The sequence below is a fragment of the Passer montanus genome, unplaced genomic scaffold, assembly GCF_014805655.1.
Source record: "Passer montanus isolate IOZ18808 unplaced genomic scaffold, ASM1480565v1 scaffold13, whole genome shotgun sequence".
NCBI lineage: Eukaryota > Metazoa > Chordata > Aves > Passeriformes > Passeridae > Passer > Passer montanus.
The window spans coordinates 12,131,681-12,157,825 of record NW_024359832.1 but is presented as its reverse complement, the minus strand read 5'-3'; the positions used below and the strand labels follow the sequence as shown (position 1 = coordinate 12,157,825).

At 35.4% G+C, this 26,145-nt stretch overlaps 1 protein-coding gene across 12 annotated transcripts in view; it reads right to left on the bottom strand.

The window, feature by feature from the left end:
• Positions 1 to 26,145, bottom strand: part of KCNIP4 (potassium voltage-gated channel interacting protein 4) — a 388,989-nt gene that overhangs the window by 75,926 nt on the left and 286,918 nt on the right. The window contains exon 1 of one of the 12 annotated variants that reach the window (XM_039698974.1): positions 15,789 to 16,257. The exons of the other annotated variants lie outside the window; for them this stretch is intronic. Within the exon in view, the coding sequence (XP_039554908.1) occupies positions 15,789 to 15,900 (112 nt within the window). The 5' untranslated portion in view covers positions 15,901 to 16,257. Of the gene's footprint in view, positions 1 to 15,788; positions 16,258 to 26,145 lie in introns of those variants that run through there. 12 annotated transcript variants of the gene reach the window in all.

Below are 26,145 nucleotides of genomic sequence, written 5' to 3'. Positions count from 1 at the left end.
CAACACTACTGCCATGGGAAAACCTTTGTTATCAGTTTTTAGGACAGACAAAGTTACAGTCTTTTTTGGCAGTAAAAGTTCAAGCAAAATATTTTTATAAAGACTGGTCAGAAAAGCATATGTAATTTCATGTTTGGTTTACTCTGGTCCCTACTGAAAGTGTCAGTCTGGCATCCAGCCTTTCTCCTTGAACAAGGGCTTTTTAAGCATACAGGAAGAACAATGCTGGAAAATTATATAATGATACTCTCTACATCAGTCTCTAACACTTTCTCAATCTCTAACACCAGTCAGGAGCTGGACATGAACCCTAGTCTTGGTTTATTCTTTTTTACACTGATTCCTGTAATGTAATAGAAATAAATAAGATGCCAATATAAAGACTGGTCAGAAAAGCATATGTAATTTCATGTTTGGTTTACTCTGGTCCCTACTGAAAGTGTCAGTCTGGCATCCAGCCTTTCTCCTTGAACAAGGGCTTTTTAAGCATACAGGAAGAACAATGCTGGAAAATTATATAATGATACTCTCTACATCAGTCTCTAACACTTTCTCAATCTCTAACACCAGTCATTGCAGGCATAACAGATCTGTGTAGATAAGATCAGTTTTACAAAGTCATGAGCTGGACATGAATCCTAGTCTTGGTTTATTCTTTTCTACGCTGATTCCTGTAATGTAACAGAAATAAATAAGATGCCAACTCTTTAGCACAGTCAGGCAACTTGAGAGGCAAAAAGTTAGACTTTATTTTCTTTGAAAAGCTGGATAATGATGAACATCTACTTGTTTACCAAAAGGGATTTAAATACAAGGGAATTATGATGGCTTCACATTCTAAAGCTTGATAAAACTTCTTTTAGTAAGTTAGGTTGGAACCTTTGGCTACAAGAAAATTCCAAGGTTTGACAGTGAGTGGGTGAGGGTAACTGAGTTCTCTCTCAAATAGATGAGCTTTCTCTTGCTCACTGACAAATATTACTGATAAAATCTTCTTTTTAGAAAAGAACTGAAAGCCTGGCAGTCAAGATAACTTCTACCTTGGCAGCTGTAGCTAGAGTAACCTCCAGGCCTGAAAAATGCAGACTGCTTCAGAAGAATTGTTCATATTCCTTTTCCTCTCAGCATTTTTTTATAGCTTTTCACCATTTATCTTGGAAACAATAGAAACTTATTCCCAAGGAAAAGTTTGGTTTTTGCTAAATCAATCAATTTTGTCGAGCCTTTCTTGAAGAAGAACTTCTAAAATATACTACTTTTCAATTTTTCACTGTTATGAGTGTTTATATTAAAAATTATATCATATATATAATTATCTCTGTTATTTATAGAGATAGTCAAACTTGCACCACATATAATTACCACAATTTTGTAAATTTCCTTAAATAATTTTTTCAATGAACAACACCTATAAATAAATCAGAAAATTTAGCTACGTCTGTATAATTACCAGTAAATTCATCAATATTTAAAAGAAGGTGAATATTTGTGCCTTGGTCAGCAACTTTAATTATTCATTTTTTAAACGAACAAAAAATCCAACATTACCTTACCACATAAGACTGTGAGGTTTTGTAATAAGAAATCAAGTACTATTTGTGCCTTGGTCAGCAACTTTAATTATTCATTTTTTAAACGAACAAAAATCCAACATTACCTTACCACAGAAGTCTGTGAGGTTTCGTAATAAGAAATCAAGTATTGAATAAATTAAAAGCTCAGTCAACTCATAGATAACCTTGAAAAACACATTTCTATGTGCCTTGAATGCAGCAGACAATCATAATTTTGAGATATTAATTTCCTCTGGGCAGTAGGTAGCAGCCCAAGTACTACATAAGGTCTCCAGACCATTCCTTTCCTGGGAATGGAGACATCACTTATTTTCTGTGGCAGAGAGGGTCTCAAAACCAATTCCCTTTGCTGCGATATTCTTCTCTGCTAGCATGTGATCAAGGAAAGCTTAGAGATTGCAGAACCAGCCTAGAGGTGATCTTACTACAAATGAATTGCCCAGCAAGGTAGATTTCTTCACAACTATTAAAACAGTCAGCCACTGGGATGCAGCAGTTTGCCTACGGGATTTGCTTAAACCAAAGATGTCTTTCAGTTACTATACAGGAGCCAGTAAAAAACCCAGCAAGCAAACAACACCAGGCAAAAAAAAATGAAAAACAATAATCAAAACAAAATGGCAATTAATATTTTGTGTCTCATTTTCATAATGCAATTTTGTGAATGGATAAATTTGTTCATCATCTGAAAAGGGGACTGAAAGTCCTTTGACATTTGATTTTTTCTCCTAGCCAAAAAGTTCTATATTATTATTAATAGGTCTTATTAAACTAACAGTAGCAAGCAGACAATTTCACTCTGCAAAGAACAGAGAGGTAGAAGCTGACCTTTCTACTCTTTGAAAAACAGTAATTTATTCATATTGTCTGAAAATCACTGTTTTGCTGATAGCAATAGGGAGGGCACGTTCTGTATTTCTTATATATTCTAAACATCTGATAGCTTTAACAATGAAGCATATAATCGGGGGTTCTTCATGAAGAAATGGAAATTGGCAGAAAATGCAGGACAAGCCCCAAGCAGCTATACATTATAAATGTATTCTGCTATCACAACTATCACAACTATCACAACTGTTCTTATCAAAAATAGCTTTCACATGAAACAGGTATTCAGAAAAATAACCACCATATGGTTCACTGCTTTCATTTGAATGTGACAGGTAAAATGCCTCAGCGTGTATTAACCTAATTTAAAATATTGTTGAAGAAGGAATAATAAGAGAGAGGCTTTTTAGCCTGAAGTCCATTTCGATTACACTGAAAATATTATTCATAGTCTCTGCTGTCTGAAATTTGCTTTGCTGATGATGTGTACATAGCACTGAGTGTATTTTAAATACACATAGGGAAAGGGGAGAGAAGAGGTTGTCTGTCTCCCGAGCAACACACCCTGCTAACATGCCAGGCACAGCCGTAGCCTCAGCTGCCAGGGCAGTGGTCTGGCAGGCTGTCTGTCCCATGGAGCCAGTTCTGACTGAAGGTTAAAGTCAGGTCAGACAGAGCTTTAAATGAGGACAGGGCTGCTGTGTCCATCCAGCCTCTGAACACAGCTATCAGAGACAAGGCAGCACCACTGCAGTACCCAACTTAGAGAAAACAGGAAGATCTAATCCAATAAATATTGGCAGAAACTGTACCTTTTTAGTTTTCTTTGACAGTTACCATTATTTTTCAATTAATTACACCAGTTTAGTTGTGGAGATTAATAATTAGTAATAGTTTATTTCCTTCCTTTTTAATTAGAGTCCCTAGAGGTTTTTCAAGAATTTCTGGACAAATGTTGTCTAGGTGGCTAAGATTTACAATCCTTAGATCATTCTTGCTCCAGGAAGCTTTTTGTTATTCATTATTACAATGTACAACCACAAAATAAATCACCATTAAAGAGCTCTGTAGAAAACCTTCAGATCATTTCGACTCAATTTTAAATAGATTTTTAAAATACAGTCTTATACTATGGGACTGTCATGTAATATTCGGGACATACATTTGACAAACAGTCCTTCTTTCCTTCTTTAAGCCTATTACACATCCACTGCATATCACAAATTCACACCTTCATAATCCAGCACCTAATCATACAGTCATAATAATTTTGAAGGAGGATCACTTTAGTTAATTCCAGCCCAGTCTTTCTGATGAATCTGTCCCTTTTAGCAATGGTTGTAAACCACAAAAGTTTGAATTAATTTTTGTTATTTAATTTTTAATATCCTACTACTTCTAGGAGGTAAGGGAAAAAAATTAAAACATGTGGCATCAATAAGTGGTATTTTATTAATTGATTGAAATAACATCAAGAAATGCATTTTTAAAAGTTTATTTTAACTCTCAGTTCAGTATTACAACTTGGCCTTTAATGTGTTGGTTTATGCAGAAGACAAAAAATAAGGTAACACTGAGCTGCTCAGAGGTTGCTCCCATTCTCCTCTCACTCCAATTGACAAACATGGCATTTCTGAGGACTGCAGGATGACAAACGTGGTGATTGAAGTGAAAAAATCTAAGCTTTCAATTCTAATTTAAAATAGCACTTTCAGAGATACTTTCTATCCTGCTGAATGACAAATAGCTGACTAGTGTCAAACACACGAACTGACAGACTCTAAGTGAAATACAGTTATTGAGCATTTAGTGCTGGCTGATCTTCCACAAAACAAGCTGAATCAGCTGAAAATATGATCACACACCAGACTTTTTGGTGGTGGGGAACTAAGGGTATACAATGTGTGACTGCAGGAAAATTTGCAATTAAAATAAAAAATTACTTGCAGACAAAACAAGCTTTTAGAAAATCCCAACATCTATTGCAAGAACATAATCATAGTACTATGGAAAGCAAATATGTAGTGTATTTGCCTTCTTCATTACACACAGAGCATGACCACCTTAATTTGTTAAATATATCATTTTACATTATTAATTTCATACACCTAATGGACATTTGCACTTTTAAAGATATGAAAATTCAAGGAAGATTAATGATTTCCCCAAAGCATACCCAGTCTGGAGTCCATTTTAATTATCATGAAACCATCATACACACAAATAACTCATTGTAAAGCAATGTTATGGAAACAGGATGTTTACTAACTGGAAAAGATATGCCAGAGGAAACATACACATATCTGTCAGTATGAAAAATCAGAGTGCAATTCATGACTTTGTAGAAGGACAGGAAGTTCAGATATTTAACTTTTATCTACCTTTAGGCCTTAAAACCCCTCTGTGTCTTAACATATGTACTAGCTAAGTAAAATTGGTTTTAAAGAGCTTTCTGCCCTACTAATATGTTAAGGCAGACAGACATGGGTGAAAATTTCAAAAGAGATGGGTTGTCATATGAATGTTTGCAGTTAGAATGTGTCCACTATTGAGTTTCTCTGGATCCCAGCTTTAAGAGAGCTTGGTATTTTTGTCTGTTTTTAAACCTTCCACGCACTCTTGAAAAGTGCAAACTACTTGGGAACACAAGAGGACAAATTTATATTAAAGGAATACATTTAGGGTAAGAATATAGAGATTTTCTTCTTTTTTTTTTTTTGCAAGCACTGGGAATTAACAACATGATTCAATAGTTAAATATTTTTCAAATAGTAAAATGGATATTAAAAAATAATAATCAGAAAGCATTAAGTCAGGTGAAGGCTTTCTATATTCTCTCAGTTCACATTCCTATGAACCCATGAAATCCTGAGTTTTTAGTTCTGTGAAAAGTTTGTGTTTTCAGTTTCTCTACAAACTATAAAAGAAAAATAAGCAAATCCTCAGTTCTAAGTTGTTAACTTTCTTCTCCTTTCTCCTTTGCATAATGAGCCAAGAAGACCTTTAGCAAAAATCCTCTATATAATTTGTCAGGAACTAAGGTTTCAGCTTAGAGAAATGTTTTGCAAAAAGACCACAACTGAAACGAAAGCAACAGAAAATATGAATATTACTTTTTTTACAAATGTACAGCTAGAGATAACACAGGGTTCCAACAATTTTTAAAATTACGCTCTCTTAACCATTCTCAAACACATTGCAAAGCAAGAATTTATGAACTCAATTATCATGGGATTAAAGTAATAAAACTATTATTAAGTTAATTTTTCCTCAGAAATGTACAACTGTGTAGTACAGTAGTAACACACTGTGAATCACTTGGTGTTAAATAATGTTTCATACTTCCTGCAGGGTAAGACTAGTCTTTATTGAAACATGAATGAGGGAGATTGTTCATAAACCAAGACTATAAAAACTGTTCTCTCAGTGTGAAGCAATTTAATGTACTTTCCAAGCAGCTTCCTGGATATCTGAGTCCGCTACACTTCACATCAAACCACATGATTTAGACATGTCTGGATTCATCTCCATGAAGAAATTGATCATGCAACTTAAAAAACATAACAATACATCAAAAAGCAAAATATTTTATGTTGAGGATAAATAGCATGCAAAGAATCACTAGTGCTTAAACTACATTTTCAAATGAAGGTGTCTAAACTGGGTCACAAAGATCAATATCTAGGAACTGAATTGATGTGGCCTAATTTGCTGAAAAATTTCCTCTGAGATCTGCCCCAAAACTCATAGTTCAAATGTTCTAAAATACAGAGCACCTCCGTTTGCAGTCCTGCATTGCCAGTCTTCTTTGTTTGAAACCAGTTGGTTTTCAAGTGTTCACTTATCATCCAAAGCAGAGAATAACTACTTCCCTAGATAAATGGCAAGTACAGAAAATCCTAAACAGTTTAATTTTTTGGTGTTGTACCTGCCCTCCCCCACCCCCTCTCTGTTCTTGTTTGTATCCACTCTTAAAGGACTGCTAATATCATCAGGTCCTTAACAAACCATGCTGTGATTAACAAATTAACATATTGTAGTTCTAAACCCTCCTTAAAAATGTGCATCCATTGCAATTCTTCTGGGCATGGCTGACCTCTCTATACAGCACACATTCTCGTGCTTAGTCATGCTATTGCATGCAAATGTTATCTAATTTACCACCTCCTCAACACTCCAGAAGACTGGAGAACCCACTCTGTTCTGCTTTGGATTTACCTGGGCATTGCACTGAATCTCCTCTCTCTCGCTCCCACCACAGAATATTGACCTGCTGCTACTTGCTCTTTCTCAGCAGCAGAGAACTCGAAATAAGATTGCTGCTCCCTGCATTGCCAGCCTTTTCTCTGGCTGCTTCTGAAGTGGTACAAAGAGAAATAGCCCCAAACTGTAAAGCCTTTAGGCAGGAAATCTAATTTTTAAAATAATAACCAAGAGAATTGTTGCAACTACTGTATCTTGTTATACAAATAACACCAAATTGCACCATTTAATAAAATTCATAAGAGCAAGAATTTGCTACTCAGGATTTTACTTAATTACAATACTTCGGATACCTCTATTCAAGCGTTCATCTATGAGATACAAGTTTAACCTGGCACGGATAAAAGAGATCTGAATAAAAGCTTTTAATGACATTATTTTCAGCAATTTTGTCTCCATTCGGAAAAAAGCTGCGAGCACAAATTCATGGTAATATATGGGAAGACAATGAAGCATCCATTTACTGGCAATACACAGAAGTTCCCTGCTTCTGTAAAAAACAGCTTACACTTTTGTGGTGGTTGCTATATTTGAAATGCTGTTTTGTGCTCAGTATTCTGAGAGAGTAAAGTGACGGGCATATGTAAATCTCTGTTATACACTAGAAGCTCTGCGTTTGCTACAACGCATTACACTTCTTTGAGTGAGAAAAACAGGTAGAAAAGTTAGTTTTCTAATCTACCCAGGGGTTGAATCCAATCCCAAAATGATTATTGCAAGTTAACTGATTTGGCTCCATTTAGTGACTTCAGTAATGAGGACAAAACACTGCCCCAGAGGGAGAAAGAACCAAAGCAATGTAGGGCCTATACTTATTATTGAAATATAAAAGAGAAAAATTTACTTGCAGAGCATCATTATTGAAATATAACAAGAAAAACCCTATATAAAACATTAAACTAAGAAAAAAAATCTTTCAAATTATTTATAATTTGTTTTACAATTTTAAACTCAAATTCATTCTATTTCTTAGGTATGGAAAAATTGAATCCATAGGAAAATGCCACACTTTACTAACCAAAAAGCACCTTATGCTGAATTAAAAATGCATTTTTATTACAAATTTGTTGTATTTAAATACTATTCACATGACAGACTGAGAAATAAGCCCTGTATTTGAAATATTTCAAAGAACCACCTAAAGTATTTTTTAAATTTTCAGCCTGTGAAATATGGCAAATTCAACTATCTGCACTTAGTACACCATATATTTAAATCTAAAATTATTTCCCATACATATTTCATTGCATATATGTATAAATGCATTCTATGTGCTATGTGTCTCATAAAGGAGAGTATACTCTATACATATAAACATATGAATTCAAACAAACACATTATTCATAACAAACAGAGAAGAAACAACAAGGTGTGTATTAAGAAGAATGGGTAATATGAAGCATTTGTAACTGCAGATCGTGTATAAGAGTACAATATAAGGTACTCACTATGTTACAGTTGAAATCTTACTGTAGTTTATTCTAAACCAGCTTTTGATTGGAATATGAGATGAGATTACTTGATTTCTCAACAAGAAAATACATGCTACTACTAGTAAAAACCAAGAAGTCTTGGATACTGACTAATGCAAACACCTTTCTATCTAGATTCAGAGTGACGTTTTGGTTTAAAATGTCTCAATAGTTTGAAGCTACTATCACTCACCATGTTCAAGTTTCAAACCTGGTTTTTGACAATGAGATTAAGAGAAATCTCTTGATGTCTGTCTCTCAATACTCATCATATGGCCACACCACTTTAGCACTGAATGCCACTTTTTCAACCTACTCATTCTCACAACAACCCATGAGTTAACCAGCATAATTTTTACCATTTTCTATATTTTTTGAGGTTAAAAAGGAAAGAAATCACAATGAGAGTTCCTGAATGCCAACCCAGCTGTCTATTTATTTGTGATTGTTTTAATTATATAATTGAAGTTGCTGACAATTGGTACCTGTCTGACAGGGAAATAATAAAGAAACTTAACAATAATTCAAACTACAGAAGAAATATAAGGTGATGCTGATTGCAGATTAGCTAATAGCCTAAGGATATTAATCACAAGTATTCTTATTAAAAAACCAAACTAGCAGTAAGTGTGTCAATACAAAGAATACTTGTAGAAAGGGATACTTTTCCCCAGGAATGTTATTTCACATCAAGTGGGATGTTCTTCTGTTACTGTTTCAAAGGAAGAAAATCAGATAATTTCTTCATAAATATAACTTACTGTTGCACTTTGTTTTGGTTTGACTCATTTCAGTGATCAATATTCTTCCTTCTAATTTATGAAAGCTGTGTTGTCTAAACAAGGATTTTTTTCATTATCATGTAACTTATTCTTTCTTGAGTGACTAGTGGAAGACTGAAAATGTTTTCAAAATAAGGGCAGATATCTACCAGAAACAGTCAAGGTCTCTTCATCTATATATATTCAAAAATCAGTCAAATGCACATATGGAATGTATACATCTACTTACAAGCAATTATAAAATAATCAATCTGAACTGTATCCTACCATTTTAACATGAAAATATATATTATTTAGCAATAGCATAATTTATAAACATTGATCAGTAATGGCTTTTTTAAAAAAGAAACATTAAATTGACCTTTTTGTACCTATGTCAGACCTTGCATGTTATAATTGTTTTCTTGAGATGTCTTCTCTTTTAAAAGTTACTTACTGGTAAAATTTGGTACAAAAAATTTTCATTTTAGATTATTCCTCATCATGAAATGTACACAAATACATACACATATGCAATCAAACTACTATTGGCCTATTTCTAAAGGTTCCTCATTTAGACTTTGGAAGGGCATATTTCTCTCCTATAAACAGAATGGTCTCATTTGTGCTTCTTCATACTGCTCTAGTAACATGAAGCAGATATACAGATGAGACTGCAAAATGAACTTTATGGCTGCTTTTGCAGTTTTTCCCCATGGTAATTCTGTAAGTATTTTTATTATGAGCTAAAATGCATACTAGACAATAAAATTGTAGTGCAATATCTCCAAATTATGCTATTATTTTTGCATTACATAGAACAGATTCAATTGCTTTGTAAATTTTAATGTTTCAAACAGGTCTACACATAATCAGATGCATAAATCCCTATAAAATCACTGAGTATCTCACATATCTCATTAATATAAAATGCCAAAGAATTCTGACAAAAAATGTATCAAAAATGGAACAAATAATTTAAGATTCAAAAGACCAAAGATGACTGCATTATTTCTAATCAGTGCGTTATTATGGATTTTTTTTCAGTCAGTCATTCCATTATTGTGTATATTGAATCTTGTTCTATAGAATTTTAGGCAATGATTATTCATGTCTGCAATATCTTATTCCAACAGCAAAGCCTTCTAGATTCTCAGCACTAAAGTACATTAGAGAGTAGGCAATGCTTTTCTCTCCACACCTATACTCAGCTGAACAAGTGTAATCATTTTTCAGAAGCATATCTTGTCATATCAAATTTTGTCATCTTAAAATGAATTATTTTATCCAGAGCTACATTTTAAAAGCAGCCTGGGCGTGGAGCAGTGGCAGAGTGCACAGGGAAAACGCTTAATCTGGGCATTCTGTAGGAAGCTCTTGGTATCCATACTCCGAGATGCAAGGTGGTTAGATGCAGACTTTGCTGCAGGTATAAAATATATATCACCAACTTTTATTTTGGGTGACTGTATTTATATTCTGGGAGAAAATGCCTCCATTCCTTTCAAAATGTATGGATTTTGGCCAGAAACAGCCAACACATATCTGGATAAATAAATTCCTTCAGATGAGTACTCAGAACCACAGAAACTTCAAATGAAGCTCAAAAGCAACTCTCCCTTTGCAAAGATGAATGCAAGGGGGAATTTCACTACCTGCACATAGTCAATATAAAATGACTATTAGTATGAATACTTTCTTGAAAAAAAAAATCAAGACTAGAAAACAGAGAATCTAATGAAGAAAAGGGTTCTCCCAGAACAGTGTGGCCAAAAGGAGCCCTACCCAAGTTAGAAGGCAAATATTCTGTATGATCCTGAACCAGAGAGGATCTGTGAACTCCCACATGAAGAGATAGGACATGTGTTATCCTTACAGAAATATTCTTGGCAATATTTGTAACAGCTCTTAAAAGTTTCTCACCATTTTTCACACAGCACCTAGATTTTTAATTCAGACTGATGTGGACCTAAGTTACCTATTCCACAGTGATTTAGTTGATCTGGATGTTAAAATTCCCTGAAGACGTCCATGAAAGATGAAAAGATCTTCATAAACCAACAGGTCCTTCCTCAAAATTTTTTACATAAATTGTCGCATTTTATTCCTAAAATTGTCCCATTTTATTCCTGATAAAAGCTTGATTTCTCTAATTTTAACATGAAGGAATGATATTGCTGTTCTTTACCAAGAACATTACTTCTATGTGATTTGCACATCATGTCATTAGGTCCAGGTAGAAAAAACCGCTGAACTAAAAGGAAAGTAAAACAAAGTAAAAAATTTACTTTCAATATAATAATATTGAGATTAATCAAGACATTGCTTTCCAAACATAACCATTCTCCCAAGCCTGGAGAAGGCTACTTTTTGAGGACAGGTGATGAGTAAATAGAACATCATCTGCTACTCTGAGGCTGGTGGTAAGATGGTCACAAGTTTCATTAAGTTTCACAGCCTGTCTTGCATCCAACATAAGCATAGAGAAATGTATCTATATAAATGAGCATATTGCAATTCACACCTCAGTTTTTACATCTATTTGGATCAAGGTTGGATTTAATGCAGCAACTGAATGCAGTTTCACATCTGGTCTTCTGAAATAACTCTCCTCTGCTGCACAATCTATCGATACTTCTACAGACTGACTCTCCTTTAGAGACCTTGCATCCAGAATGTCTGTCAAGGTTTACAAGGAGGGTTGGGTATAAAGTAGTTCTGTCAATTCTGCATTGTCTGGAGACAAAAAAACCAAAAAAACAAGTAGGAGGTGGTCATGTCACCATATTAACTGAACATCTTTCTGAGAACAGGTGTTACAAGCAGCTGCTGAGAAAAGGCAATGGGAGAGGTACTGCTGCATGGCATATTTTTGCCTTTCAGTTTATTATGGAATTATGCTACATTGCACCCCATTTGGCTGAGAGAAGTTATACAAGAGAGGGAGCAGCATAGGAGGCTGTTGGAAGCTGGACTTGTAAAACAACTTTAAGTGGATGGAGAGGACATTCAAATTAGGATGATTCATGTCAGCCACATGCAGAGAAGGAGAGAACTCCCATGATTTTTAGTGTTCTTTTTCCTAGAAAATATGGTGCAATAGAGAATTTCTCAGCAGCATGTCTTTCCCCATATCATAACGGTGAGAGTCATACTGCACTTGAGAAAATATTTTAAACCTTACTGGTTTTACTAAGCTGTAAGGGTAACTTACAACATGTTAACACAGATGGTTGCAGACAGACCAAACATCTTTGTGCTTTTAAGTATCTGAACTATGAAAGAGGCCACATTTTAGCAGTTTATGTGACAGAACAGATAAATTCACTAACATGACTTTTGGACTGGAGGTGACTTCTGTCCATTCACATTAGACAGAAGAAAAAGACCTTTCTGTACCTTCATAGAGCAGATAAACCCTAAGGCAGAAAACTACGTCTATTAAAAACTACGTCTATTAAAAACTACCTCCATTTACCCCCTGAACCAATTTCCGCTTTGTAGCTAAAGCAACAAATTACTTACTCACAAAGCTGACTTTGCAGCCAAATATATTCATTGATAACAGTAAGCGAACTGATCTTTTCTTTGCATCACAGTAGGAGAAGCTAAGGATCAAATATTCTTGCCTATCCTCGATAGCCTATTGAGTTTAAAGACATACAGACACCAGTGAGTCCTACTATACCAAAAGACATGGAGTTCATAGGATATTCACATGCCAAACATCACATTTATATCTGAATAAGCACTTGAAAGGTAACAAGCTCTGGAGACTATTAGAGAGTAGTGTAAGGAATAAAAAAGGAAAAAAGGAGTCTAAAAAGATTGCAACAATGGCTGATTCTATTCACACGTAAAAGAAAAACATTTCTGTAAGAGACGTTATTTCAAGATACAATCTTGATGATGTAGGAAAAGGAATAGAGTCTGTCCTTTCAAAGACTTTGATTTATGCAGTTCCCTGACTTTTAAAAAGTTGTTCACACATGTTTAGATAATCTCTCTGCATAGCTGCTACTTGACAGCTGTTCTGGACACAGAAATGCAAAGTGAATCCTTCATTTTGCCTTCTCTCACCTCCAAGTTTCTGGTGGATGAATTCCCTCTAAGCCTGGCCCTGTTCTGACCCATTGCTTCAGTTTGATCTCCCTCCTCTCCTCCCCTTCCAGCTTAAGTAACAAAACAAAAGCTTTGGAGTGAAGCTGCCCAGCAGAAAAATCTCCAGGCAAGAAAGCTGGAGGGAAGATAATGGTAAGTGTCAAACCACTTTCAAAGTAATGGAAGGAGAAGGAAAGGGGAGTTTCAATCTCTCCTAGTAAAAGTTCTATTGATTCAATTCTGTCCTTTTAACTGAAATAGCTGGCTGCCTCCAGTGAAGCCAGCTTTGTCTTCATTCTGGTCTGTTTTCTATTTATTGGAAAGTATGGATGAATCAGAATAACATAGTCCCTAGTCTGGGACACTGGATAAAATCAGGTTTCCCTCTGTCCTGCCAATTGTTCAATACTGTATATGATATAGCTTAGGCTCGATGATGGCAAAGGTCTTTTCTAAAGTATGGATGAATCAGAATAACATAGTCCCTAGTCTGGGACACCGGATAAAATCAGGTTTCCCTCTGTCCTGCCAATTGTCGAATACTGTAATGATATAGCTTAGGTTTGATGATGGCAAAGGTCTTTTCCAGCCTAGTTAATTCTGTGACTCAGTTTATTCAGTAAAACTAAGCAGATTGACTGGGTTCTCCTATTTTCTCATGGAGATGAGGGCAAGTCAGGCTCTTCTTCATAACTGCACTAAAATCAGTGGAGTTGTAGCAAGTTAGCAACTAAGGATTTGCCCTTTATCTGTCCTTTCTGCCCTGTAATAGCAAACATCAGGCATGCTGTCATTTCTTTCAGTGATATTTGCAGTATAAGTCAATGTATCAGGGATGTTAAGACAAGCATGTTAAGCAGTCAGAAAGCCTAATTATGGCAACAGACTTGTTTCAGCATATGACCCATGACCTGCCTGCATGTGGTAGATGGGGAGGACTCATTGCTTATTTTGGTTTCCAGATCAACGCTGGCAGTTTAAATGTGCTTCTCCTTGGATATGAACAGAACACCTTTCCTTGCATTCAGTAGGTGAACAACAAATCACTAGTTCTGAATACACTATAAAAAATATTCCTTAACCATTTGGGGCAGAATTGTTGTTTAATATAGTGGTGGTACCCAAACATGGAAAAGTTGATTAGCACATATCAGCCTCACGGGAACTGAAAATGCCTCAAGTCACCAGAGTTACTCACACTGCAATTGTAAATAAATCAACTGTATCTTACAAAGTTTAATATTTTTACATTTAGGGATTGGTTTATGTTGCTAAGTGCTTTTGAGTGAAATTATTATCATATGAGGAAATGCCATGACACTAATGGGTGCATTAGAACAAAAAGTTGTGCTTAAATTGATAGATCATCTTGAACTTATCATTATTAAAATCAGTGTAATTTGTACCAGGAGGATTTTTTTTTAATGATTTAATAGTACTAAGATCACATAAAACCTTTTCCCACAAACTTAATGGCAATACCAGTGAGAAATCAGGAAAAGGCTCTAACTCTACATATGCTAAAAAACCCAATCTTGCACTTGAATCTTTTTTCCCTATTTGTTACCATATGTAATAAAGTTGAAGCTAATCCATAACCACAATGATTTTTTTACATGTCACAAATGTTACACATCCAGAGTATTAGAAAACCTAAAAGTGAGCACTGCTATGAGGTAAATTACCCATTGCTTAGAATTGAAAAAGTAATTCCATAACCAATACATTATATAGTAACAAAGAAAATATATATTCCCACCACATACAGTTTGAGAGATGATTTATTTCAGTAGTTCAGTAACTATATAAGTACTAAAGATTTCAAATTTTATCAGCATTCTGAACAATTTTATGAGGTGATTATGTGAATCTACATCCATCAAAAATCCTATTCTGTGATGAAAAGTTTATGTTTCAGAGAACTGGAGTGCTCCCCTTGGCTGTGTGATTCTGACTGAAAGCAGTTACCCAGCAAAAAGGATTGGTTTGGACTGACATGAGCAAACATAATGACAAAAGCAAGTATTTTTTGAGCAAGGGCTTCATGGACTGGGGAGACATTTTGTGAAAAACTTGAAAAGTTGACAGCAAAAAATCTCAGTTATAACTGACCTGAAATAGCTTATTTCTATAAAATGTGAAAACACCTCATTTTTTTGTAGAAATAAAAGTCCTAATAAATTAATGTGAATCCCTCTTTGGGAGTAGATGGAATTACATGACCTATAAAGTAGACAGCAAACAAATTCTGAGCAAGCAACAGGAATTTTAAAACATATATTAATAATATATATTTTAAATACACACATTTAATGTTGGCATCTATGCCTCTTTTTTAAAGATGTACAGCAGGCTTGATCCTAAAGCTCATCCTGTAATAACAGTGTACTGCATTTGTCTGTGAAACAGACTTTTAAAACACAGACACTTACACAGAAGAAAACTAATTGCATCATAAATCAGAAAAGCTAAGCATTTTTTAAACATGAACTGAACTGTTAAGTAGCACTGAACAGCTTTCAAAGGCAACTGACAGGTGTTTTGTTCACTATTTTAGTCTTTTTTAATGAACATCCTCTCACAGTTGTAAATTCATTGCAAGACAAAAATCTTATGCTAGCAACTACTTCTGTTTTCAGTAACAAAGCAAAAGCAATAGAAGCAAACCAGGGTTTTTAGTCTGTTACTTTCACTTTTTTCATTTCACAGCCCTAGTAGCTGATGCTCTCTATTTTAGCAGATCAGACACCAAACCTACAAACAGCACAAACTGTGAGTGACCACTTTACCTTCTGAAAAATCAATCAGTCCCAGCAAATGAAGCAGCTTCAGAGATGCAAATATAATCACAACAATACCCACTGTTTGTAGTCCCTCCGACTCCCACTCGAGAGTCAACATTCTTCCAACAGGCAAATCATTCCAGTCTTCACACCGGTTTGCAATCAGAGGGAAATTAGAGGATTTTACCAAGAGTTTGCTTTGAAGAAATTTGCAGTGGTGTAAAGCACCACTATACCAAGCAGTGGCAGTTCAGCAGCCACTCTAGCTGAGATAAAATATCAGATAAAGCCCTGCATCTCATGCTTCTGTGAGCATTTGCTTTCATCAGTAGCGAGTCCTCCTAGAAGGCTGAGGTGGACCACGAACCTCTGGGCATGACATTGTATCCGGGGAGCAGCGTTACTGAGAGCTGCTGGAGGAACATCTGTGTCGAGCAGGAGACTTGGCTGTGTCAGTGCCAAGAAGAAAAGCTCTCTGGAAACTTGCACGAGGGAGCACGCTGCTACCAGCGCTCAGTGCTCCAGCACTTCCAGACCCAGATGCTGCAATTCTGCCCAGCTCCACAGCCTTTCCCCAGCTCCTCTTAGCACCATTTTTGTTAAGTTTGAGAAATGACAGTTTCCTAAAAACAGACATCTGTTTTCACGTGCTAAATGCTGCATGTCTGAAAACTACCGCCCTCTGCATTAGAAAGAACAATGATCAGAGAAACGCTGCCCCTTCCTCTTAAGCATCACCAGAGTTTAATTAAATCTTCACTGAAAGTGAGAATAGGAATTAAAGAAATACAAACACATCAGCGTGATCAGTGCTGCCAGCTAGCAAAATACAGTGCTGTCAAGGAGACATGCACTGCCAAACTCCTGATCCACAGCCAGGAAGAATGTATTCTTTATTGACAAAGAAACAAAACAGTGCTTTTCTGCGTCAGCACATGAACCTAGAAGTGCTGAACTCCAAACTCTGATACACATTAATGGGTATTCAGCATTTCCTGGGAAGATCTTACCCAGGCTACACATCAGGGGAAAATAATCCCACCTGATTTATTAGATAGTTTGTATAAAACTAATTGTCCTTTGTTTATTAATGTGATCACCAAGAGGATACCATGTGTGAAGAATGCGCTTTGAAGAATATTTATACAGCACATGCATAATGAATACAAGGTTATGCCTAAATGCTTACCCTTGTGCACATCCTAAAAATTTAAATAAATCCTGTCCATTGCTATACAAACCACAACAACAATAAGGGGAAGGGAAGCCTCAGAAAAAAAAAATACACATTTTTATTAATTTAAATATATGTTCTAACACTAAAAAATACATCATAAATGATGTCTAGTATCAACTACTCAGGTTGATAACCTCTTTAGACTAGAAAAAAATTTTCTAACTATCAAGAAGTTCAGATATTTCAATTTTTGTTCAAAAAGTCATTATAATTTTAAATTAGCATAGCAAGTTGTGAAATAAACAATCTGTCGTTTATGGGCTACCACATAGAGAAAGAAAAATTGTAATCCACAATTTATTATCAGCTTTTTTTGGTTTTATTTGAAGGCTGTACACATTGAAGGACAATGTAAACAGAACTCTAGAATCTATGTATTTTTATTAATTCAAAAATGCATGTGTGTGCTTCAGTTAATTTTATGTTATATCTAGTCAATACATAAGCAAGAATATTCTTTGATTTTATGCTTCTGGATATTTAATACTAGAATGTTGTGAGTTCTGTCTTATTTATATATGCTCTCAGTCTGAGCGGCAGTTCACTTTCCCATTAACCTGTAAAGTTAAAACAGTGTCTTAACAGGAAAGCACAGTAAAAATAAATCAAACCAAATACACTATCCCACATTTGCACCTTCCAAATATGTTGTTACTTTTTACCTCATATTCCATATTAATGATTCAATAAATTTGCCTGTTAAGTTCTTCTCCTCTTAAAAGAAAAGTAACATTTTGTTTCCTCTTTATGATTTTTAGGTACTCAATATAATCTCCTTTGAAGGCTCTGACATGTTAATCTTGACCTCATTCTCATCTCTGGCTTCTATTTTTATCTTGAGGTTATTCTTACTTAGGCTTTTCTTTTTCTCAAATTTGTGTTCTTTTTCTTCAGTGACGAAGCATAAACAAACATTTACAATATTGTAGAAACAACAATCCTATTATAATGCCACACTCACACTACAGGGGTGAAAGAAGTCTTATCATCAATAGTAAATGGTCTCATGGAAATTATTAAAATGGAGAAATCTGTCAGTCCACATTCTCCTTTCATGAAGCAGGTTCAGGCTACCCTCTGTTCTTGAGCTGCACACTTTGGGAGCAGAGTTCCTTCTACTCCACCAGCGAAGGTGCCAACCCACTTACAAGAGAAAGCCACCCAGCAGAATGGTCCCAGACACAGCCAAGGTTTTGTTTTCTGCTTTTACACAAGAAGAAAGGCCTGGATCTCTTAAAAAAAGATAAAAGGGAGAAAAAATTATAAATTTGATGAGTTTTAGGTGCCAATTCTACCTGCACAGAGTTACAGAAGAATGTTTAAATTAAAAAAAAAAATAAAATAAATAAGCTGAGAACATCCACTTGAATTAATGTAACTGATTATTGACTATACAGAATACCTCTTTTAAAAAAGCAATAGACTTTTCCTGTTATTTCTCATGATAGTTCTCTAAGTTAGGGGAACTATACACTGAATTTTGTCTCCAAGCCTTAACCCTAGAATGTAAAGCAACAAGGATAAAAAATAATGTGGAAAGGAGAAGGAAGTGATACATGAAATCTTTCCTGCAATATGCCATGCAACAGATTAAAACATCAATATTACTTAGAGATGTGAATTCTTCTGGAAGAAGTTCAATTTAAAAAATTCTATGCCCCAAAACATTTGAAAATTTAATCAATTTTGAATAAGGTGTTAATAAAATTCTGTTATATGTACAGCAACTCTTTGCATGCTTATCCTTCTAAATTCAAGCTCCATTGCAACTTCTCTTACACATTTCTTATTTTTTTCAATAATTTGAAAACAAATATTTGTCTGACACATTCTTATGTGGTGCCTGTATTGACTGTACAAACCAATTTTAAAAGCTGCTGAAAGGAAAAGAATTTTTCCATATCTAGAAAAATTCTGGATATACATCCTGGATACAAAAGAAAACACCATTTTTTACACAAAATTGAGAAAAAAATGAAATCGGGGATGACATAATATCCAAGCACTGCTTTGGCTTGTTCTCTTTCCCTAAATCCAGCTTTCATTTTTGACTTTGCATGGCATTCTGGTGGTGATTGAGCAATACAATTAAGTTTGCAGAAACTTCCCTGTGATTCTTCACTGTGTTGCCCAGAGGGAAAAATAAAAGAACTAGTATTTGTTATGAAGCTGTCCCATCTAAACATTGCATCTTCCACTGTCCTTAAATTCTTCTCCACTAAGATTTGAAGCAGACAAGGAAGGAGACGCAGTGGGGTAGCCCTGCCTGTTAGGGAGAGTCTTGATTATCTAGACTTTAATGATGGTTACAATAGGGTGGAGTGTTAATGGGTGAGAATCAGGGGATAGGTCAGGAGGGCAGATACCATGGTGGGAGTCTGCTACAGAGCACCTTATCAGGATGAAGAGGCACACAAAATGTTCTGTAAGCAACTGGGAGAAGTATCATGATTGCTAGCCCTTGTTCTCATGGAGGACCTTAACTTGCCAAATATCTCCTGGAAACACCACACAGCAGTGACCAGACAGTCTACAAGGCTCTGGTGTGTGGCAGATAACTTCCTGACACAGCTGGTGATGAAGATGATGAGGGGAAATGTCCCACTGCTGAGTAATGGGGTGCTTGCAGGCCATCTCAGGGATGGCAATTGTGAAACAGAAATTCTCATAAAACTATTTAAGAATTGTGAAATTGTGAAATGCTCAGAAAACTCTGGAGGGACCTCAGCAGAAAGGCCATATCGGACTTCTGGACAGACACTGGCTTGATAAGTTTGAGAAAATTCTGTTGGAGGCAGTCCTAAAGGGCAAAGGGGTACAGGGAGGCTGGAAGTGCCCTAAGGAAGCAATATTTCAGTCAGCAGGCTGCTCCCTATGTGCTAAAAGATGAGCTGTGGGGGGAGACAATTGGCCTGGTTGAGCAGACAGCTTTGGCTGGAACTCAGGACCCCTGCATAAAAACAAATACACATTTTTCTCTCCTAAGTAAATATTCAAGAGGAACCTGTGCTAAAGAGCTGCAGGAGACATACACTACTTGGAGCACAGATCTCAAGTAAGTTTTGAACTGGACAGAGTATATAGATCTATGCTAGTGGCATCTACAAGAATGATCAATTCTGGAGTCCCAACAATTTTCCGCAAGCAATCCCAACTAATTACTGGCGATTCTAACCATCTTAAATTAAATCATTTATATGTGGAATGCAAATAATATAAAAAGGACACCTTAAATAAGACAGTGTGTTATGCACTAAGTACATTTTATAACTGATTTCTGTATGCTTGTTGAATATCATCAATTTTTCCCTAAGAAGAAAAAACCACTCAGAAATATTATTTATAAAGCTGAGATACAGGAAATTAAATGTTATTAATTTCAAAGTTGACTAAGGACAGAAAAAATCTGCCATTTAAAATCGAACAAATCTAATTTAACACATGAAAAGAAGTAGCAAATGCTTAAGAATAACAACAGGATGCTAAGAATTGAACAACTAAGGAATAAAACAATTTTAAATTCTAGAAATACTTGAATAATACCTAAATAATAATTCAATTGCTAGCATATAAGGATATAATATTTCCCTACAACTTAATATGGTTACCTAGTCCTTTCAAAATTATATGGTATTATCACACTTCTTTTATACTAATCCCAGTAGGTACCTGATTTTCGATTATATCTGTCATTGCAATTAGCACAGAAAAATGACATGTATTTTCTTTTAATTCCCTTAATTCTCTTCCCTAATTCTCTTAAATAACATTTATTTTAATGTTTACAAGAAATTTTTACTGGAAGTTATAAACTCCTCATATTTTCAAATTTCTTTTGACTCTTACAGAGAACCTACCTGATCCCTAATAAATTGAAGTGTTTAATGTCTTTTCACTAAATTTTCTTTTTAACATCTGCTTGTAAACAGTACCAGTCTTTTTAGACTTTTCTGTTTATACTGAGAATAATTTTCATTTCTCTGCAGACAATCTGGATTTGCAGTTGTCTAATGTACAATGGGGCTGACCAAAACTGAACTGTTTTCAAGGCAAGGATGTGTTACTATTTATTGACTTGATTTTTACTGCCTTCCTAGGTGTTAAAATCTGCACAGTGTTACAATTAATATGTGTGTGTGTGTGTCTGTGTGTGTCTTAATTGGCTGGGAGTAATAGTTCATTAGACTCTATTTGATATTTTCCCCCAATGTATCTGAAAAGGGAAACTGCGGATGAGATAGAAATAGAAACAAAATTTGGAAGTATTAATTAGCTGTCCTTCTTTCTGTACTCTCTTCTTCCAGAGGGACATGTTACACAGCCAGAAGGGAATGAAATGGTCAAATAAACACAGAAAGGGCACCTACAAACAGGTCAGATAAACGGCATATATTCAGCTTCTTGTTCATGCCAAATCTGAGCTTATTAGGAAAGTTATCTGGTGGATAATGAACTTAATCCTCCTTTAGTTAATCAGTGAAAAAGTCACTCACAGCCAATAAACTGCAGTTTTCTACACAGAAAAGTTTCTATATTTGATCTGCAGAAGAAAACTATGTCTACTAGAAAACATTTCAAGAACCAGGAGAAGAAATTAATTTACACATATCGTTTCAAGAATTAATCTCAGGGTAAAATAAATTTGAGTGTAACACCACCTTTGTAGGCTTCTACCACTAATCACAGAACATCATGTAACTTTCATAAAATGTTTAGAAAAATGAAGCTAATGTATGGAATCACATTGTTCATCTTATCAGCACTGCAGCTGCTCAAGAGCCCAGTATTGCACCAGCAGATTACTTATCCAGGCAGAATTGCAGGGAAATATTTGCTAGCTAGAAGAGCAAGGTAGAGTCTAATTATGAAAGATTAAATTTGTCAGGCTTCATATATAATCTTTAATATTTACACTAAGTGCCCTAGATCTTTAATGACTGTAAGTGAATACAGGCTGAGAAAGGGAAAATTCAACACCTGTACAGGCAAGATAAATTTCACTGGTTTGTAATCAAGGAAGAAAATATGATATCCAACCTTCTAAAGGTTCAGTCTCATACTTAGAAGTAAATTACACTAATATAATATTGTAGTTATAGCTGTATAAAGGTCCTAGGTTATGGCATGGGATTTCATTTCTTTTTTCCTCTCTTCATTTTCACCTTATGACTCTCACTTGCTTCTAAGCTTTTGTTCTTGCTTTGATCTATATCAAAGGACTTCTGCCATTACTGATCTGAAAACAGAAGCTCAAAGGAATCCCACAAGAAAACCATTGCCAAGTCCCTTCATAACATAGCACAGGTGTATTTATTTTTCAAAAAATATAATTGATACTGCATGTTCTACAAATATGTATAAAATACTTAGTGTACAAATGGTTTGTAAATTAAATGGACTGTCCATGGGAGCAACAGTAGCATTTCAATTTATTAAGGTTTAGCAAAAGATTACAGAGCAGCTATATCTTTCCTAAATGAGGTTAAATTACATTTAGTAATAGTTAGTAATCAAATTCTGGTTTGTTTTATTGCAAAGCCCACTGGCTTGTTTGACAAATGAAATTACCTCTAAATTATGCAACTGTGTCTTCAGCCTACAGACCTGGGGGTTTTTTTATATTAAATCATAATTGCTGCAGCAGGAATGGCCACTACCAAATTTCTAAGCATAAATGTATATCTACACAGGAGAAATGCAGTATAATGGAACTACCAAGGGACAATCACACTCAACTACTTTGCTAGCTACAGAGACCCAGCTTCCTCTAAGATATGCTTAAAAGAAAATACAATTTTTTTTTTGCCTGTACATTCTTTGTTTGCCTTCTCCAGTCTTTTCACATTTGGAACAAACATGGTAATGCCTGACTTGCTGAGTTTCTCCTTTCCCTAGTATTTTTGTAATATATGGAAGCAAGAAGATGCCATTATCAATCATTTCATTCATGCAAATAAAAACTACTGAGAGGCCAACAGATCAAACTGGTAGAAATGGTGGAAAAGAGTAGCAGCATTCACAGCTCCATATTCAGTTGTTTTCTGTTAGCCAAATTATTACTGTATCCACTCACGTGTGCCCATACACCTAGGAAGCCATGTGTAAGGAAAGGGAAGGTATTTTCTGTGCTGATGAATGAGAAAATAAATGAACCATGTATGCCAGTAATAAAAGATGATATTCTAGTAACAAACAGGAATATTCATCATCAAGCCTCCAACCCAAGTATCAATTTAAAATCATCAACCTATCCTCTGCAACACCCTTTTTTCAAAACAGATATTTCTGGCTCTCTATGGTTCAATGAATGGTTAGCAACTAAACCAAAGGGGAAAAAAATACTAACCAGAATCATAAGAACATTACTATTGTGCAGCTGTTTTTTTGCACTGCACCTTTCTCTGACATAAAATAACCCATGCACAATAAATGTTCTATTTCTCTCCTTGGCTTTTCCAAAGGTGAAGCACTTTATTTCACCATAGCAACCAGAAAGTATTATAAATTAAGGCTGAAGAGGCTGACATATTTCCACATTTGATGTACTTGTTAAAAAAATGAGTCTGTTTGTCCTGTAAAGATGAGCTATTACATGTTTGCAGCACATGAAAGAAATGTCTGTAATCCTGATTTAGTCCCTTAGCTGTATATAGTTAGACTTGTACTACAGATGAAATATGCACAGATTTGACTACAGCTCTGCAACATTTGGTTATCACTCCAAATTATGCAATATTCAGAACTGGTCCACATCACCTTGTGCGAGACTGGAATGTTAACAGTTAACGACTCAAAATTATTGACCTTTTGCAAAAAGTGCAGAGTACTTTGCTGACCATATGCAAAGTGACCACCCAGGTGCAGAGGGGGTGCACACCCAGCACGGGAGGATGGCCATGAGAAACTGACCTTTGTTAGCAACAGATGGGTTTGAGACCGTCATGGGAAGAGGTCAATGAGAAGATCCTGTAAGGCGAGTTAGTGCTTTTTATCATGTTGGTGTCCTCCCTTTCACAAATGACTCAGAAGTGAAAAATCCTTTCCAATGAAGTACCAGGAAGTACATTAACACTTAGACCTGAGGATATTCATCCCTCCTGATGGGGCATAGCTGGCTCAGCCTTGCAGATGTGGGAGTTATCCTGTCATAAACCATCAGTGACACCCAAAGTGCCCCGTGATCCACAATGTTACATCACACAGGGCAAAACATTTCCACCTCTCCCTGAGTGTACATTAACCCATTGAAATTTGTGTTTTGCAGGCTTTCCCCATCCCCAGTGGATCAAAACTTGCACAATCACTTCAACCAACAGACATCAAAATTGCAACAATCAAATCTCAGTCACAGATCCAGGTGTGGTAATAGCTGTCTATTCTTATCCTTTCTTTATTTTCACTTCTACATTTTCTTAATTTTTTAAAAAATATTTTATATTACCATTATTATAACCAAAATGGCCACATAGCTCCTTTCCATTGCAGCCAAATTGTTCTAAAAGAAACACTACATATATTTCTTTATAAATAAACATATATATATTCAGTTTTGTTTCACTCTAATAAATCCCAAGAGATCCATTAACAAGAATATGGGTTATCCTTGCGTTCTGTGGTGGGTTGTAACATGGACACTGAAGACTTTTTCTTTAGTGTAGGGCCTGAAATTCACCTACATATAGGTGACTTCTGATAAACAGGTTTACTCCTGATAAATGGTAGTAGGAGAAAGAAAAAGAAATGGATGAGGATACAGGGATAGACATGCATATAATCTCCACATTGAAAGGTAAAGGAGCTTTTATTTTCTTTTTTATTCCCTCTTTTAAGAATTTCTGATCTTTTCATTCAGAGCTTTCACTCTGACAATCTCAGAGGCTTCTTAAGCCTTTTAATTCTGCCATTAAAAGTATAAATAAGGCAGAGTACTAACAGTTCAGGAAATTTAAAGCTTTTGTGAACTGGACTTCCATTATTCCACAAAGAGAGAGAGTAAAAAAAAATACTTATGGGGAAGGGGTTGAAAGAAATGGCATAACTTGATGTTTTTCAGCACATAACACAGTGGCTCACAGCCCTATTCCAATGAGAGAACCTACAATGATATTTGAGGATCCACAGAATGCAATGGAAATTTTTCTGCTACAGCAATTTTGCTGTTCTGGCAAACTTTAAAGCAGCTTTAGGATAAAACTAAACACTGAAAGGAGAAATGAGCTTACAATTACTTATCACTTCAGTAAGTTAAAGGAAGGCTGCAGATATTCCCTGAGGAAGCATTATAATGCCCAACTAAGCACAGCATCATGAGGCTCCTGTAGATGCTGAAATGAGGGAAGCAACAAAATACAGAAACACACAATATTGAAACCTACAGAAACCTTCCACAAAACTTCAGACACCACTTTTGATTATTTAATGCGGCTGCAGGGATCAAATTTTTCTTTAGTAGCTTTGCAGGGTTTACCACACCTTCTATACAATCCATGTTTATAGCTTAGATAGGCAGATATTCCACTATGTACAGAAAATTTGTGGGTCAGATGAGAAATTATTTTCCACATGCTTCTTGACATGCACATGGTGAAACCCACATCCCATAAACGAGATGTCTTCGTGTCTTCCTCCTGATAAACAAACATGATGTGGAACTGGCTGGATTTCTAATCCATTCTCTGCCATTTTTAAGATGAAAAATATTTTTTACTGTCATTAATACTTCAGGAACCATCCCCCCCCCCACCCCCCAATAATCATCTGTGCACCAGGCAATGAATTTTAATTTCTTTAATCTCCTCAGAAGCAATTTCCATAGCTTCCAAACATGGTGCTCTTTTCTGAACTCATTCTAATTAGGCAAAAAAGTTATATAGAAAAAATTTAGTAACTAGTTTTTAGGTATTCAATTAGTGATGAGCAAGCAACATTCTATAATGACAGGCCAACCATAGCCTTAGTATTTCATTAACAACCTTTCCTCATGAAAATAATATGAATTATTTAAAAACATTGTCTTATCTCTCAAAAGCAAATAACTTGAGCATTCCTTCACTTTCAGAAGCTGGAATTTCAGCTGAGGTACCCCAGGAGTGTGCCCAGCCCTCAGCCCATTCCCTCACTGCAATC